The sequence below is a fragment of the Lissotriton vulgaris genome, chromosome 10 (assembly GCF_964263255.1).
Source record: "Lissotriton vulgaris chromosome 10, aLisVul1.2, whole genome shotgun sequence".
Taxonomy (NCBI): Eukaryota; Metazoa; Chordata; class Amphibia; order Caudata; family Salamandridae; genus Lissotriton; species Lissotriton vulgaris.
Window position 1 is genome coordinate 122,185,313 of NC_141698.1, and position 18,965 is coordinate 122,204,277.

General features: G+C 44.4%; 1 protein-coding gene across 5 annotated transcripts in view; it reads right to left on the reverse strand.

Moving 5' to 3' along the window:
* Nucleotides 1–18,965, reverse strand: part of SLC29A4 (solute carrier family 29 member 4) — a 218,918-nt gene that overhangs the window by 86,686 nt on the left and 113,267 nt on the right. For all 5 annotated transcript variants that reach the window (XM_086940687.1, XM_086940688.1, XM_086940685.1 and 2 more), the window contains exon 2: nt 8,211–8,446. In XM_086940687.1, the coding sequence (XP_086796813.1) occupies nt 8,211–8,436 (226 nt within the window). In that variant the 5' untranslated portion in view covers nt 8,437–8,446. The remainder of the gene's footprint in view (nt 1–8,210; nt 8,447–18,965) is intronic.

Here is an 18,965-nt window from a genome sequence, read left to right on the forward strand (position 1 = left end):
CCCCACATTTTTTCCTTCTTTTTCAAGGCATTCGGTCCTCTAAGTCTTGCTAAGGAAAGTTCCATAACATTAATTTCGTTTATCAAGCTCCACCGTTCCATTACGCTTGGAGGGTCTTTTAAGATCCAAGATCTAGCTATAACTAGCCTAGCACATGCATATACAATTGTTAATAAATCCCTATACTGACTATGGTTATCTTGAATATCAAGTAGGATCAGTTGTGGCGATATCGGCGGAGTATTAATTTTTTCCTCAGCAGAGCATCAGTTATCCCTTTCCAAAATATAGATAGCTTCGGACATAAAACCAACATATGCTCGATACCTGCTGCTTCCATATCACACTTCAAACATTTAGTACGATCGTTAGTCTGGTTACCACGTGTCCAACTAGCTATTCTCTGTGGAGTATAATATAGCTGAGTAACTGTTCGATATAGCTGGAGCCTTAAATTTGAGGATTGAACTACCCGGTTTATTTGGCATAATGAGGCTGAGATCTGTTTAGGGTTAATGTTAACTCCTAGTCTAGATGACCATTTACCCGCTAGATTCCCACTGTCGTCCCGTTTGTTTGCAGTCAGATAACCATAGCTTTGGCTTATAAGTGATTTAACTTTATCTGAGTAGAGACATATTAAAGAGTCCGAATGTGATACTTCTACAATCCTCATCTTACAGAGTATAAAATCCCTGATTTGGATATATTTAAAATACATATCCTCATTTAATTCAAATGTAAGCCTAAGTATGCCAAAATCTAGAAAACCATTCGGGCCATAAAGGTCTCCCAGAGTGATAATTCCATGCCTAGCCCATATCTTCCCTACACGTCTGAAAAAATACCAGGTAGCCCAGGATTGCCCCACAGTCTAAGCTCAGCATTATAGTAAGAAATTCTTTCTAGAGTCATAATTTGGTCCCAGATTTTCTTGATATGTCTCGCGGTCTTAAACATAACTCTTTTGAAGTAGTTAGGATCATGTACGCGAAATAAGAATTGGTTGCAGTCAGGTCCCAGCATGTAATGGTGGTAGAATAACGAACTATCGTTTTTCAACAAGCTTCGTATACGTAAAGAAAAAGTAGCGAAATAATATAATCTAAAATCAGGAAACATCAAGCCTCCCTTTTCGATAGGTAGCTTCAATAATTTGATAGATCTGCGTGCTTTTTTATAGCCCCACACAAAATTGCTACAAATGCCTTCTAGTTTCTTAAGAAGAAAAGTTTGTTAATTTGTAAAGGGATTGATCTAAATAAATACAAAAGTTTGGGCAAAATCTTCATTTTAATTAAGTTAATACGCCCCACTAGACTAAGCGGAATCATGTGCCATTTTTTTAGATGTGACGTGATTTCCTTTAGCATGGAGTCATAATTCATAGTTATCACCTTGTCTATATTAGCTGCCAACTTGATTCCAAGATAAGTCGCGCTTTGGCATAGACCCAAAACTGGTTCCGATGGTTTGTGGTTAGCAATAACTTGTGTCTTGCTTACGTTAAGTTTATAGCCGGACACATCTCCGAAATTAACCAAATCAGTAGTGTATATCGCTATATCTCTACTCTACTGAAGTTGAATGGGGCCTTTGTACAATGAACTACAGTGTCATACACTCCAAAAAGCAAGCTTTTAAGTTGTGTATTAGAGGCATATACTCTTATTTTTCTTCATTAAATAGGGATGCCAATTATCAGATGCACCTAAGGAGATGTGAAATAAGTTGGTCAACCTAGGGAACACCAAGTTTGGTAGTCCCCATTCTGATGGGCTGTATCACAGCGTTTCTCTCCACAACCCGATAATAATTGTTACGTCACATGAAACCATGCTTCCCATTGGTGGTAACAAATCTCATGCATTAAAAGACACTGTAGATCATTGTACAAAGGCCCCATTCAACTTCAGTAGAGAAACTTGTCTACCTGTGATGCTTTGGGTCTCTGCTGAAACGTAAATAATTTAAGAGGGGTCGTTATGTATACATCTTTTATCTCTCTCTCTCGCTATCTCTCCCTTACTCTCTCTCTCTCCCCCCCTTCTCTCCCTTTCTCTCTACACTTTGTAAAGTTTGGTAAGGGAGCATCACTCATGAGTGAATCACAATGCCGCACTTTCACACATAACAATTATTAAATCAAATACCAAACTACTGGAGAGACATTTGCGTGACCTGCTAAGGACCCTACACCAAACATCAAGCAGGGATGTACTATTGAAGAATTTGTGTTGTTTTAAAATAATTGTAGCATTCAAGTTGAAAACCTACATCAAGCTGCACTGTCTACCCTGATGTAGGACAGAACAAGATGTTCTGGCTTGATTGAAGTTGCTTGTGGGATTCAGGAGAGCAGTTAATAAAAGCAGCAAGTAGAGAGTGGCTGGTTACATTAGACAAGCATACAAACTACAAATGAGCAAAACTGCAGACACTGTAGGTGAGTAGAGGATAAATAGAATTAAAAGACCCTTTTGCATATCTTCAAACAGGAACTTGATTTGCTGGTTAAAATTGAGATTAGCGAATGGACTGCAGCAGGTTATGATCAAAGAGATGAAGGTTTCGTTTCTCATTTTAAAAACTGGAAGAATTAGGAAAACTACTGAATCTAAAAAACTAACGACAGAATTTGTCAACAAATTGGGATGCAGAAAAGGATTAAAATAAATCTTTTTTTCTTTCTTAAATGACCTACAAATTGCTAATTTGTCCAATGCTAAGCTGATATGTATGAAACAAGGTGAAAGGGAAGTTATCATGGTTGGGATTGGTTATAACTAATCTTGGCCCACGCTGGGAACTGTAAACTCTATTCAGATCTACAAACCTGACTGCAACGGCAGCATATTTTTGTATTTCAGGGAGGGTCCCTGTGTCCCCCCACCTCAGCCAGGGTGTCAAGGGATTTCCCCCCAAGCCCTTTATGGCTACTTCATTTTTTTCAGGATGTGGCAACAGGGTACTAGCATCCTTTTAATGTGCATTTTTTCTACAAGCTGCAGCATGATCACAAATCTTCTGGCCTGTTATCCTGGGTTTGTGTTTGCATGCGCAAAATTGATTATGAGATAAAAAGCTCCCTTCTCCAATCAGATATATATATTTTTAGGTCGAGCGTCAGCGAAAAACCTATTGTCAGCCGTATTTGGGAATGTAGACACGAGAGGGGCACGAGCGCAGAGCGCAGATTTCACCTCGTGGGCACGCACGGCGCCGTGCCCCTCTCGTGCCTCATTCCCATGCGCAAACACACTCACACAGCCACACTCAAGCATGCGCACATACACAGCCACACGCATACACAGGCACACACACACACTGCATACACACCCGCCCCCCCTTAAACAGAGCCATGCGCACACAGACAGACACACACACAGACACACTCGAACACACACAGACACATGCACGTACACCCCCCTCCACTTACCGGGCTCTTTCTGCGTGTCCCACAGTTCGGGTGTTCTCTGTACAGCCCGGGTACATAGCTCCCAAAACCCCCCTTCTAACAAAGCGCTATGCGCAGCCGCAACCTGTGGACTTCCCCAGGTGATCCAAGGAAGGCATGCCCGGGCCAGCGGACTTCCCCAGCTGGTGCAGGACAGACATGCCATCAGCTGCCAGCGCGCCTGGCTTACCTTCGGCCCGCACTGCTCCGCTGCGCCCTTGCGGGGGCTCGCAGCCACCGCCTGGGACACCCTGCTGCGCAAACACCATAAACCGAGGAGGACCAGGGAGCCGAGCTTCAGCAAAGGTGCCATGGTGCGCAGCCTTTCAGCAACCGCTGCGATCTGAGCACCTCAGGCGCATGCGCGCGGACTGCAACACTTCCAAACTACTCCTGCTTCTCCGCTGGGAGAGGTCGCGCGCGTGAGCTTCTACTGTAGTGGCAGAATCAGATCACGACGCGCGCCTCGTGAACAGTTCACGTGACTTTTACGTTTCTTCTGCGATGACGAGCACGCTTACACTTTCGTGAGCCGCAGACCACGCCGGTATTGCAAGGCCGAAAGACGGAAGCAGCATAGTTCACGGACCTCTGACAGGCTTGTTAAAATAATGGCAGAAACGTGCGGAAAGACAAGCAGGCGCTACAGAGCGCTGGGAATGAACCACACGGGGTGAGTGCCAAGGTCACCGTCTCGGCTCCGGGCCTTCCCGCTGCCATTGTGTCCTGACGCGTGCAGTCACGTTGCATCAGAGCGCGGCTTGTTTGTTTTTATGGCATGGGGTGCTCACATCCCAGCGTCGGCTCAGCGTCCTTAACCTAATCTCCCCAAGCCCTAAACACAGAAATTATCCTTTCATGTTAAACATTTGCATCTCATGTCATCTAAAGCGATTTACTGTACTCCAGCCAAGTTCGCGCTATATAAATCTGCAAAAAAGTTCCGGCTATGCCTTGCACATATGTGCCGAACTTGGCTAAAGGCAGCGCACTGCCGCTTTACATGGAAGAAGAAAATTCCAATATCGTTAAATACCTGCCCAGCCACCAGTTTCCCAGACACGCCCCTACCAGACCCCCACGACCCACTCTAATCCATTTTTATAAAGCGCGAACTTACCATGAGGTCATTAAAACGCTTTTCATGAGCACCAAAAGTTTTACATGAAAGCATCATTTTTTTCTGTTTTTATGGCACAGGGTGCTTACATTCCCAGCGTCTGCTCAAAGTCCTTCACTTAGTCTCCCCACACCGTAACAGAAATTATGCTTTCGTGTAAAACATTGCACCTCGTGTAAAGTGCTTTATGTCCTCCGGCCAAGTTCGCGCTATCTTAAGCTGCAAAAATAGGCACTTGCTTTGCCTTGCTCATATGAGCCGAACGTGGCCGAAGGCAGCGCACTAGGGCGCTTTATGTGGAAGAAGAAAATGCCGATATAGTTAAATAAATTGTCTCGCAGCCCGGTTCCCAGATACGCCCCTATCAGACCCACACTCTAATCAATTTGATAGGTACTTACGAGAAATCTCTTTTACTATGTCTTCGTTGTATATAATATCGAAAATGCTTCAGTTCTGAAATAATGAGACTGACAGTACTATAACAAGTCTCTTCGAAGTCACATCACAGGCAGTGCAGGGTGGCAGGCACTGCTCCAAAGTTCAGATTTTTTTTCACCCTGAGGGTGAAGGCATAAATGGAGAGCCCGATAGGGACCCGTCTCAGCACCTGCTTTTTTGAACTGCCGGTGCGGAGTACAGGAAAGCCCTGACCATTCATAGTAATACCCAAGGCTAGTGCTTCCCAAACTTTTTAGAACTACGACTAATTTTTTTCATGATAAACTTTCACGACCTACCAAGCTTTAATGGACATGAGGAAGGCAATTTGTAAATTCATTAATGCATTGTGTGGTAACGCCCTGTCATCTTCATACATACAGTTTTACTGATAAAACTGTATTGCACACAAATGGTAATATGTGGCTATTGAGTGTCAGTAAATAATTATTATTGAACATCTCCAAAAAAGTTGTCTTGATTTGTTTGGTTTGATCCTATTAAAATCTTTGTTTTAATCACACTTCAGATTTACAAAACATGTGCTTCATAGTTGCTGTCATAACTGCTGAATGTGTACAGTTCATTTACAGGTATTTACATTTTGTGGTGTGTTACAAAAAATAGCAGCCTACAGCCTTTCACAGTCTCTGTACCCCTGCTAGTCTGTCACATAATTCACTTTACTTTACTTTTTCTGGCTGCACAGTGAGAGGAGTTTGTAAACACCAATCCCCATGTTTAAACAAGCATTTACAATGCAATAGGTCTTGCATTATTAAAGTTTGAGCTATTGGCATTGTAAATGACAATGCCTTTTATTAATTTGTTTTTAAAACCTGCAATCGGTGCATAAACACACACTTTGAACATATAGTCCTTGCATACGATGAGCAAGGCTGGCAGTAAAAGAGACTGCCAGCCTTGCTTCTCATAAGCATGGACTATAAGTACAAAGTGCTTGTTTACGCACCGATGCAAATTAATAAAAGGCATTGTCATTTACAATGCCAATAGCTCAAACTTTAATAATGCGAGACATATTGCATTGTAAATGCTTGTTTTTATTTGGGACTGCTGATGACCCGAAAACCCCTATTCATTGACCATTTGCAGATTAATGGTCTAGATATCGCTAAATAATTTACAATTTGACTCAACTGGAGGTCTACCAAAACTACTTTTGTAATACTACTTTCTGAACATCTTACACCAAACCAAGCGAGGGCACTTCCTTGGGTAAAGTTCTACTTTCGTGCCAAGTGTGGTTAATTCGGTTCATGTGTTTTTTCTGTAATGGAAAGTGGAAATTTCTATTGGAATAGCCAACCTGCTTGAATGATCTGCCCGAAACTTGCTATACAGAATCCAAATTGGATAACCATTTATTTCTATGTGTATATTGAAAGTACCCTGGCATACAATAGGTGTTCTGAGGCATATAATAATAGAAATGTAATTTATAAATTGATGGAATTGTTGATGATTTGTTTACTTTCACAGTCACAATGATGGGATTGATACCTCCTGGTGCATTATTTAAGTGTTCAGGTGTAGGATTTACAGTGACCATTCTTTCAGTGGGTAACACTGCATCAGGTAACAATTGCTTCTGTTTTCACACAGTTATTTTCCTTGCCTGCATGAAGTATTTGAATCATGTTTACATTTACTGAAAGGAGACTACATTCATGATCTGTGGTGTATCAGGGATGATGGAATAGTGGAGTAAAGGAATACGATCTTGCGAGCGCTGTGGCAGACCTTTAGATCTGATCTTTAGAGAATATAATACAATGTTTTCTCACTACATATTGCTTCCATACTGCTTCTACTATATTTTCAGATTTCTAACCATGTTCTCACTTCTGCCACACTATAACTTCAACAACAAGTTGTACAGTCATAGACACCCCAAACGAATCCTAGCTCTCCTTTAGACTATTAGCAACGATTTAAGTATCTTTGAAATTCTTGGTTTTAAGACAAATGGCATCATGTTCACAGTAATCAACTCATCGTTGGCAAGACACTGAACTAAACACATAGTTCAATGGAGGTAGGGAGATATATGCAAGGACTGAACATGGTGGAACATAATACAGTAAAGTGCAACACAACATTTCTCCTGTGCCATCTCTTTGCTATTTTCTCTAGTTGTGTCATGAAAATGGATAGCCTGCTTGTGACTCAGAAACTTATGTTTGTGATTTATATTCCAATCAATTTCAGTTTTGAAAACGTATTTGGTTTAAACATCTGCTAAAATAGGGTTGCAGGAAAAACACCCAACATAAAAAGATTTTTGCAGACATTCCACTCAAACCCTTTATTTTTTCTTTGCAATAAACTTCTTCCACAATCGAAGGTGGGGGAAGATGGGAAACTACAAATTGAGTGGAGATTGAAAATTTCTCCCGTCTTCAAGAGCAAAGTTTAAAACTTTACCCACCCCTTATATAAATAAGGGGCCCGATTCACAGAATGAACTTAAGACTCAATCCTAAACTTACTACTATTTTGGTATTCACAGAATGCACTTACTACTTTTGGCATTCACAGAATGAACTTACTACTTTTGGTATTCACAGAAGTTAGGATTTTGTCTTAAGTTTGTCTTAAGACAAACGTAAGACAGACTTAAGACAGACTTAAGACAGACTTAAGACAAAATCCTAACTTAAGTCTGTCTTAAGTTTGTCTTAAGACAAACTTAAGACAAAAGCCTAACTTCTGTGAATACCAAAAGTAGTAAGTTCATTCTGTGAATGCCAAAAGTAGTAAGTGCATTCTGTGAATACCAAAATAGTAGTAAGTTTAGGATTGAGTCTTAAATTCATTATGTGAATCGGGCCCAAGGTCTTTCATTATCAATGTATGTGCATTGAGCTGATGTGAAAGCTCCTTTCTGATTGGTCAAATGGAATATTTTATTCATTTTTCATTTATTGCAGCTGACATACTGATGAACACGCCAAACACAATGTGGTGTTCTGAGATTCATCTATTACATTCATTCCTTAACTCAATGTGGTATTCTGAGATTTCTTTATGCATTCATTCTTAAACACAATGTGATAACCTGAGATTCATCTATGCATTAATTCAAAACACAATGTGGTATTCTGAGGTTCATCGATTGCATTCATTCTTCGTGATGTATTTTTAACCATTCTCTAGGCCTTCACTTACGGGTTTCTGGGAGGTCCCCTGAGGCAGATGCCCTCTTGCGGGAGTCGGATACCAAGCTCTCTCCTGGTTCCATGAAGGTGAGGACGCCCTTGGTCTGGCTTCCTTTTGCCTGCAGTTCTTCCTCTTCCAGCTGGTAGCTGTCAAAGCTGAAGCTCATCACCACATTGCCTTCTGGGGTTACCGCTGGACTGAACTCCTTGTAACGATCTCCTCGCACGGAGCCCATTGCGGCTAACCTAAAATAAAAAAAAGAGTTGACAGCGACCAGATTCTGTTTCCATCTCCAGATACGCGTATGCCTCAAAGCCACTTTGCCTCTTACAATAAGCCCACTGCAAAGCACACAGCTGTAGATCATGTCCAATGACAGACTAACTCAACACCACATAATATCAGTACCAGTAAGACTAAGGAACCAGATGACAAACACCTTCACCCAACCCCAAATGTTGGCTCTGCGAGCATCCCTAATCTCATACTTGCTCCAGTTAGTCCTAAATTAATTACCTGCACTCTGTTGGAAATTTACATGTAGATGACCACCTGTCAGAAGTCAGAAATTGTGAGTACATAGAGCGCATGAAGAGAGGCAACGTGAGCGTACAACCACAAATGAAACTTCTATAGCAGATGCTCTCTGTTTACACTACAAAATCCTGATGTCTCTCCCACACCCCTCCATAAAGCAGGACTATTAAATAATAATACAATTATTTTTAGAGTGATCCAGGCGTTGGCTTGCAATGATTCAGACCTTTATGTTCATCTGTGGCCAGCACTCCCCAGCTTTCACCCAAATTGTTGTCAATGTGCAGTTCTTATAGGCTTAGATGGAGATTTCTGTCTACAACTTCGACAGACCCTTAAATACATTATTATAGTTTAGGGGCCACCCACTTTCAAACAGTACAAACATAATATTGGTTTATGGGGGAAACATCTATTTAACTATTCCAAAGTCCAGCGCTTCCCTAAAGAAAGTCATTGTAATGACTTGCATTGTAATAAAATTCGTGGTAACTGCATTGTTAAACCATGCATGGTTTTGGCATGCTTGGTAACAGATGCTATTCGTGTATTGGACTTACATTTTTGCTGTCCTTTGAGCAGGTGGATATCTTTGAGTGAAGGTAGTTAAATGATGGCTTGTAATAGCTTATTCACCACAAAATGTCTGGCTTATATAGAAAATCCCCAAACCACTTTCATTTTTTTCTACCTCGTAGTAGGGCATGGCATGGGTTTTTTGGAGGAAAGCGCGCTATGAAATACCACTGAAGACTCACTTGGAGGCATCAATCTGCTTGTGTTCGCCAAATCTACAATATGAAGCACAGTGTAAGCGATGTGCTGCACTCTGTTTGGACACACCTGACACTCATCCAAGTGCTCATGAATTTTAGGCCAAATCAATCCCTTATGAAGACTGATTTGAGAGTCCACCCGCACTCACTAGATCCACAAATCCAGATTGTCAGTTGCCTTTCCCACTGTGTGTTGGAAAATGACTGGAGCTTGGGAATTACACTTTAGGGATTTGTCTAAAACTAAACAATGCTAGAGTATAGATCACTGTTGTATTCCTCTAATCCTCATGGGCCACATAGTGGCATGTTGCAAACTAGTTTGTGCACAGGTGCGCATTGCTCTGCCCCTGGAGTTTTTTAGTCGTGCAGTGCCCAGTGTGTGAACAGGAGCAAATCGTACATGCTACAGCCCATGGAGTCCTCTGCGGTGCCATGCCCAGTGTGTGCACAGGTACACATTGTTCATGCTACAGCCCCATGAGTCTTTAGCTGTGCGATGCCCAGTGTTTGCACAGATGTGAATTGTTCATGCTACATCCCCTGGAGTCTTTAGCTGTGCGGTGCCCAGTGTTTTCACAGGTTTGCATTGCTCATGCTACAGCCCCTGGAGTCTTTAGCTGTGCGGTGCCCAGTGTTTGCACAGGTTTGCATTGCTCATGCTACAGCCCCTGGAGTCTTTAGCTGTGCGGTGCCCAGTTTTTGCACAGGTGCCCATTGTTCATGCTACAGCCTCTGGAGTCTTTAATTGTGTGGTGCCCAGTTTTTGCACAGGTGCCCATTGTTCACGCAGCAGACCTTGAAGTCTTTAGTTTTGCGGTACTCAGTGTTTGCACAGATGCGCAGTGTTCATGCTACAGCCCTTGGAGTCTCTATTTTTGAGCTGCCCAGTTTTTCACAGGTGCGAATTGTTCATGCTACAATCCCTGTAGTCCCCAGATGTGCCATGCCCAGTGTTTGAACAGGTGCACTTTGTTCATGATACAGCCCCTGGAGTCTTTAGCTGTGCCATGCCCAGTGTTTGAACAGGTGCACTTTGTTCATGATACAGCCCCTGGAGTCTTGAGCTGTGCGGTGCCCAGTTTTTGCACAGGTGCCCATTGTTCATGCTACAGGCTCTGGAGTCTTTAGTTGTGTGGTGTCCAGTTTTTGCACAGGTGCCCATAGTTCATGCTACAGCCCCTGGAGTCTTTAGCTGTGCGGTGCCCAGTTTTTGCACAGGTGCCCATTGTTCATGCTACAGCCCCTGGAGTCTTTAGCTGTGCTGTGCCCAGGGTTTGCACAGGTGTGCATTGTTCATGCTACAACCCCAGGAGTCTTTAGTTGTGTGGTGCCCAGTGTTTGCACAGGTGCCCATTCTTCACGCAGCAGCCCTTTAAGTCCTTCATTTTGCGGTGCTCAGTGTTTGCACAGGTGCCCATTGTTCATGCTACAACCCCAGGAGTCTTTAGTTGTGCGGTGCCCGTGTTTGCGCAGGTTTGCATTGTTCATGCTACAGCCCCTGGAGTCTTTAGCTGTGCGGTGCCTAGTTTTTGCACAGGTGCCCATTGTTCATGCTACAGCCCCTGGAGTCTTTAGCTGTGCGGTGCCCAGTGTTTGCACAGGTTTGCATTGTTCATGCTACAGCCCCTGGAGTCTTTAGCTGTACGGTGCCCAGTTTTTGCACAGGTGCCCATTGTTCATGCTACAGCCTCTGAAGTCTTTAGTTGTGTGGTGCCCAGTGTTTGCACAGGTGCCCATTGTTCATGCTACAGCCTCTGAAGTCTTTAGTTGTGCAATGCCCAGTGTTGGCACATGTGCACATTGTTCATCCTACAGCCCCTGGAGCCTTTAGCTGTGCGGTGCCCAGTTTTTGCACAGGTGACCATTGTTCATGCTACAGCCTCTGGAGTCTTTAGTTGTGCGGTACCCAGTGTTTTCACAGGTGCCCATTGTTCACGCAGCAGCCCTTGAAGTCCTTCATTTTGCGGTGCTCAGTGTTTGCACAGGTGCCCATTGTTCATGCTACAGCCCCTGGAGTCTTTAGTTGTGCGATGCCCACTGTTGGCACATGTGCGCATTGTTCATGCTACAGCCCCTGGAGTCTTTAGTTGTGTGGTGCCCAGTGTTTGCACAGGTGCCCATTGTTCATGCTACAGCCTCTGAAGTCTTTAGTTGTGCGAGGCCCAGTGTTGGCACATGTGCGCATTGTTCATGCTACAGCCCCTGGAGTCTTTAGCTGTGGGGTGCCCAGTTTTTGCACAGGTGCCCATTGTTCATGCTACAGCCCCTGGAGTCTTTAGCTGTGCGGTACCCAGTTTGTGCACAGGTGCCCATTGTTCATGCTACAGCCCCTGGAGTCTTTAGCTGTCCGGTGCCCAGTTTTTGCACAGGTGCCCATTGTTCATGCTACAGCGCCTGGAGTCTTTAGCTGTGCGGTACCCAGTGTTTGCACAGGTGCCCATTATTCATGCTACAGCCCCTGGAGTCTTGAGCTGTGCGGTGCCCAGTTTTTGCACAGGTGCCCATTGTTCATGCTACAGGCTCTGGAGTCTTTAGTTGTGTGGTGTCCAGTTTTTGCACAGGTGCCCATAGTTCATGCTACAGCCCCTGGAGTCTTTAGCTGTGCGGTGCCCAGTTTTTGCACAGGTGCCCATTGTTCATGCTACAGCCCCTGGAGTATTTAGCTGTGCGGTGCCCAGTTTTTGCGCAGGTGCCCATTGTTCATGCTACAGCCCCTGGAGTCTTTAGCTGTACGGTGCCCAGTTTTTGCACAGGTGCCCATTGTTCATGCAGCAGCCCTGAAGTCCTTCATTTTGCGGTGCTCAGTGTTTGCACAGGTGCCCATTGTTCATGCTACAGCCCCCGGAGTCTTCAGTTGTGCGATGCCCAGTGTTTGCAGATGTGCGCATTGTTCATGTTACAGGCCCTGGAGGCTTTAGCTATGTGGTGCCCAGTTTTTGCACAGGTGCACATTGTTCATGCTACGGCCCCTGGAGTCTTTAGCTGTGCGGTGCCCAGTTTTTGCGCTGGTGCCCATTGTTCATGCTACAGGCTCTGGAGTCTTTAGTTGTGTGATGCCCAGTGTTTGCACATGTGCGCATTGTTCATGTTACAGGCCCTGGAGGCTTTAGCTGTGCGGTGCCCAGTTTTTGCACAGGTGCACATTGTTCAGGCTACAGCCCCTGGAGTCCTCTGCTGTGCCATGCTAGTTTTTGCAAGGGTGCACTTTGATCATGCTACAACCCCTGGAGTATTTAGTTGTGAAGTGCCTATGGGACTGGTTCCTTTGTGTGCACTATAGACCTTTTGTATCTTCTTTTTACGGGCCATTTTTAGGGGGGTTTATGTCACAATATCAAGGTCAATAGTATCAAAGTTTCATAAAAGTTGCAACCTCTGCATCACCTATCACTACTTCATTATGCTATGTGTACATTTACTATTCTTATACACATCTATTTGCTAGGCTTACTTTGCAATATAGTACATAGTTTTTTGTAGTGGATGTGATATTTTTGCTATGCGTGATATTCCATATGATATAGTGAGGGTATACTCTCTGTGCATAAATCATAGCTGACAAGTTTCCAAGGTCCTGCTCCATTCTAGTTTTTTCTCTCAGTTCTGGGACTTGTAGTTCTGTTGTATGATGGGAGAATGTGCAAAAGACTTTGAACCGCATCATATTTTATGGGTTCGTAAAAGGTTTTTAGACTATTGAGTGTAAGAGGTTTTTAGACTATTGAGTGGATGGATTAGAATTTCTTGCATCACATACCACAATCACTAGTCCACTCATCTAAAACCTGCCAGCATAAGACGTTTTAGAGCACCTTGTATTCCTTGAGGTGTAGGCATCAGAGGCCGAATTAGGGTAGCTTCCAGGGTCACTGGCCTATAGGTCAATTACAAACAACACAGTTGATGGACAGAATGCAGAACAATGTCTTACATTCACCCCAGTACAAAGATCTGGGCCTAAATCCATTGTTTTTTTGCACTCCACACCACCCTAGGTCAGACAATGGCTATATGCAAATCAGCCTTGACCCTGTGCCTCGTGGGAACAGTCCAGCCCGAACTACCAAGCCATGACTTTCCTAGACCGGAATCAAGCATCCAAGGACCGGTTTCTGGCTATCAGCCTTCTTCAGCCTGAATAGCTTGACTCCAGTGATGTGGAGAGCCTGGTACTCACGTCTGAGCATACCCAGCCCACTCGGGGTGAAAATTGCAAAAAACACAGTTGATGGACAGAATGCAGAACCACGATGGAATGCAGAAAAACGATGGATTTAGGCCCAGATCTTTGTACTGGGGTGAATGTAAGACATTGTTCTGCATTCTGTCCATCAACTGTGTTTTTTGCAATTTTCACCCCGAGTGGGCTGGGTATGCTCAGACGTAAGTCCCAGGCTCTCCACATCACTGGAGTCAAGCTATCCAGGCTGAAGAAGGCTGATAGCCAGAAACCGGTCCTTGGATGCTTGATTCCGGTCTAGGAAAGACATGGCTTGGTAGTTCGGGCTGGACTGTTCCCATGAGGCACAGGGTCAAGCCTTATTTGCATATAGCCAGTGTCTGACTTAGGGTGGTGTGGAGAGCAAAAAACGATGGATTTAGGCCCAGATCTTTGTACTGGGGTGAATGTAAGACATTGTTCTGCATTCTGTCCATCAACTGTGTTTTTTGCAACTATAGGTCAATTAGGCAGTGATGATGGGCTGGTCTGACAGGTCAGAGCATGGATTGGTTTTTTGGTTGTTTATAGGCCTGTTTTATGGTATGCTAGGGTGTTTTTTTTACTGTTTTTTCACTGATATTAAAACAAACATTGCCTGCAGCAAGCTCAAATCCATGCAAACTTCCAAACCTTTCAAAACACATATACAGCTTGTATTTACAAGTTTAAAACAGCCCCATTGTGCAAACGTGGGCCGTTTTTTGTAACTTTCTATTTCACTAATGGGGGCTACTTTTATTTTGGTGTTGAGGCCTATTTTCTTTCCCAGTCTGAACCTACAGTTATCCCTGGGCCCAGCAACTGTTTAGATCTGTTTTTAGCACTTCTATAATACAGAAACTGTTCCCGTCTGTAATAGTCATGGCCAAGCACACTTTTTCCACCTGTACAATGTCATGGAGCACTCCCTGATTTGCATAAGGGCTTCGCCCATGAAAATGATGGAACACCTTTGCCAATGCTCCATGTTAGCAACGCAGAAGCACAGAGGGCTTCGTTTATGCGATTTAGTGTACGGTAGAGCAGCAAGTCACCTTGCTGCACTGCCCTCCGTCAAAGTGAAAGAGCAAGAATGCACCGTATTTATCTTATGCGGTCCATTCCTGTCCTTTCTCCCAGTGCTAGTGCCGTTTCAGCAGCCTAGCATCAACGTAGGCAGCCTTGCACCATGCTCCAAGGGTGCCTGTGTTGGCAGGATTGTTCAACTGCAGGAAGGGGCCCCTTCCTGCACAGAAACAATCCACTGAGGAGTGTTCCTCTTTCTACTTGTGCTGCAGAATGCAGAACACATATAAATGGGAATAAACAAGGAGAAATAAAGTTATTTCTCCTCGTTCCACCTCGCTTCGGGAGGCATAAGGTTTTGGCGCATCTTTGGTCTTGTAAATCTGGGGAAGCATCAAAATTCATGGGGGTTGCATGGGAACACCCACCGCAATGCCCATGGAACGCTTTCCTAATGCAGAGTAAGGCAACGCAGCGATTTGCGCTGTCTTGCCTTACTCCATATCTATGAGGCTATTCAAAGCCACGGTTTTCCCCACCGGAGCGTCACAAAAAGTGACGCTGTGGGGGCACAATGGGCTCATAAATATGCCCCAGAGTTTCTTTGGAGGCACACAATTTGTGTGCCAGCTACAAAGTAGCACACAGTTAACCCTTTCGATGCTCATGACGGAACGGTTCCATCATGAGCATCGGTCGAGCTGTGCTCATGACGGAACCGTTCCGCCATGACCACGCCCGTTTTCATTAGGGCCCAGCACCGGCGGTAAATCTGCACCACACGGATGAGGTTAACGTCCCCTTAGGATAGGGTGGGGACAAGGGATCAAAGAGAGCTTCTCGGTGAAAACCGGTGCTCACGTTTATGAAAGACGACACCAGCGGCCTTCTTATGATGTCATAATGTCATGCGCAACTGTGCAGAGACATAGAAGGGTTACTTGGACCAGTTCCTCCGAGGAAGAAAATGCTGGCAGCACGTGTGCACTGCCAAGATGGCAGCTCAGAAACAACATTTCAAAGGAGTTGCAAACTTGTCAACATTTTCTGACCAAATAAATGTTAATGCTTCAAAACCACTAATTGGCAACATGGTCACCTTGTGGGAAATGACAGCACAGTACCACTGTCCCAACCAGGATAACACAAGACATCACATGAAATGGAAATGGGATCCAGCTCAGAAGACAAGGTCACGTGATTTCTAATCCAGATGATATCATGAAATATAAATTACTTGACAGATCACTGTGGCCTGGCTTAATCTCATTAAGAATGTATGAGTAACTCCAGCAACATTCTCTTCATGATCAGGGGGCTTGCAATTACCTGATAAACAAATTACATCTACATCTTCCACGAAAGGAGCAGGATGACAGTGATAAATCTTTGGGAGGCATCACAGCCAAGAAAAGCAGTGGCTTAATCATTATGTCTCTTTCGCATGTCTTTTACCATTTTCCAAAACTTTCCCCACCAAAACCAGCAAGTACGAGTACATATGGCAGGCGCTGCAGAGTGGCCAGCTATTGTAGGGTCACAGTCATAAATTCTTTCTAATCAGGATTACAATTACAATAAAAGCACTGCAGCCAGCCAGTTTTCGTTGCCATCTGAAATGGGTGGCAATTGCTCTCACACGTGCCCTTGTTGATGGGGGTGGTAGAATGCCCAACTTGGCATTTGGCCCTGGGCTCTGAATATCCTGACTCCATAGCTGCCTCTCGCCCACCTGAGAAGTTCTCAAACTTGTAGAATTACAGAGTGAGACACTTATCTATTCGAAGGAATTCCATATACTCTAATCCAGTACCTGTCACAATCTCCAAATCACCACTTTAGGTCACAAAACAACCACAAACCATTTATTTTATTTTATTTTATTTTGAAAGTTTTATATAGCGCAAACAAGATCTTTGCAGATATCAGAGCGCTTTACAATGACAAGGGGGTCATAGAATAATAGACTGTAATAGTTGAGGTAGTTAGGTACAAGGTGCATAGTTACACAGTTACCATCCACTTTGTAAGTGTTTTACAATATATGGATTTGCAACCATGCTATGAGGTATTTTACACAGCGTGCACAAAATTGTGTACCGTCCATGGACTGCTCTAAAAGAAACATGCCCTTAGCATCTGTTCCACCTTTGCTCCACCGGTTGAATCTGACAGAGCTACTACTGTGGCTGTCGGCCTCTCTCTCGCCTCCTCACAATACTACCTCTGAGTATGGGTGCTTTCATCTGCTCCCATCAGGTGTGTGGCAATGGTTTCATGCAGCCGTGGCTGTGCAGGTAAGAGTGGTGGAGCTGGGGATTCAACAGACAGCCATGGGAGAAAAATATATAAAGAATTAATTTTCCCTCGTATTCGTCTGTCGAAATCCCCCCCCCACCTGGCCCCACCGCTCTTACCTGAATGGGCTACGGCTGGTGCCATGGCCCAGGTGCAAGCAAGGGAAATTGCACTCCTTTTGCTTTTTGGGAAGTAAAATGCACCCATATTTGGGGGTGCAGTGGGCCCCGAAAGACACATTGCCTCGGTGTCACTGTGCCTGCTGCACTCATGATAGGTTGTTCACAGATTGGCCTCGACCCCATTTCTTGTCACTAGAGACCTCTGACGCGGCTCACGGCTTCCCATCCCTGATATACAGCAGCCCACTGCAATAGGCCACTCTGATTTCGAGACCGCTCCACAGCGCGAACATTTCAAATGCCTCATTTAAGGTGTTACAGCCTTTATTAGGTCGACTCTGACCCAGCATACAGCTGCACAGACGGCAGCCGCGGCTGTCTGCATCCTTTACTCTCCTTGTACTTGACCTGGACTTCTACTTGGTCTTTGCCTGAAACAAACCTCCTCCAAGTCACTCTGACCTGGATCTAGGCAAAATGTATACAGGCATACCATTGTTAATGTCCTGGTGATAATCCTATATCTATTGTAAGGATAGAAACGCCGTCGACTTGTTGTACGCCATATACACCTCTTTATTTAATACTTATTATGTGTAATGGTGTCTCCACTATAATTTGTTTGTGCTACCAAAATGTCTCATACTAACAATTTACTCTGCCTGAGCCTTTTTGTTTCATGTTGTACGTCCTTCCCGCTGAGTTGGATACTGTCTGGTGTCCCACTTTATTTGTTTCTTGATGAATTTTGTGTATGTTTAAGCAACTATATATTAAAAACACCTGTCCGGCTGGACAGCTGTAAAATATAGTACTGATTGGGTCTATATTTATTGTTTGCTCTCATTAATCCTTGTATAGGGACCACAGTCTTTAGAAATAAGCACTCATGATAGGGACACCACTTCCACCTATTGGGATTGAAGAGGTCACTACAGAAATCGATTGCCTTGTTTCAGGCCAAACCTTTAGAGTCTCGCAAATATTGGACAGTCACAAGAGGATTCAGCAAAACCTCTCCCTGTGACTTCTACTTCAGAGCGAGTGATGAATTTCTGGCCTGCCCAACACGAGCTGCTACAGGTGGCCGCCAGCTTGAGGCTGGGCAGGTACTGCAGGCTCCGTTTCTAAGTCAGGGGTGGCTCCTCCGTAATGGCGTAAGAGTGTCACCCCACTAGCTCAGAGCCAGCACCTGAAAAATAAAACGATATAGTTACTATCATCGTTTTATTATTCAACAGCTGACTCTGAGCCAGCGCTATAGGGAGGGACGGGCTAGAGCCATGGGAGGAGTGGTTGGTGCACTTATAAGTGTGCATGTTTGTCTTAGGCTGGCCAAACCCACATGCGCACTTAGGTTTCTCCAACTCGGCTACATTGCACAGGCGGGTTGGAGAAATAGCACAGACTCCCTGTGCTGAGCGGAGTGCCAAACCAGCCAGCTCAGGACAATCCAGCGTGGGGATTGCACAGGGAGTCTGTGATGCTGTCCCAGGGGCTGCTGGGACTGGGAAGACTAAGGCGCAACATGGGAGGCGGCTGGCAACTTCAGGTAAGTCTCTTTTTTAGTTATTATTATTAAATCTTCCCCCCCTCCCCCGCCTCACCATTGTTTGTTTGTGGCAGCCGCCACTGGTTTCTTTGTCTTTTTTAGTGCACATGTGGTCCAAAGCCCTACAAAAAATGGTACAGAAACACATAAAAAACTGTTGGACTGCTAAACATGTGTTAGCCTACCTCCGAAATCAGAATGGTTAGCAAGTGTAGAGTTGTGTGCTTGTTACTCAAGAAATGGTCTGGG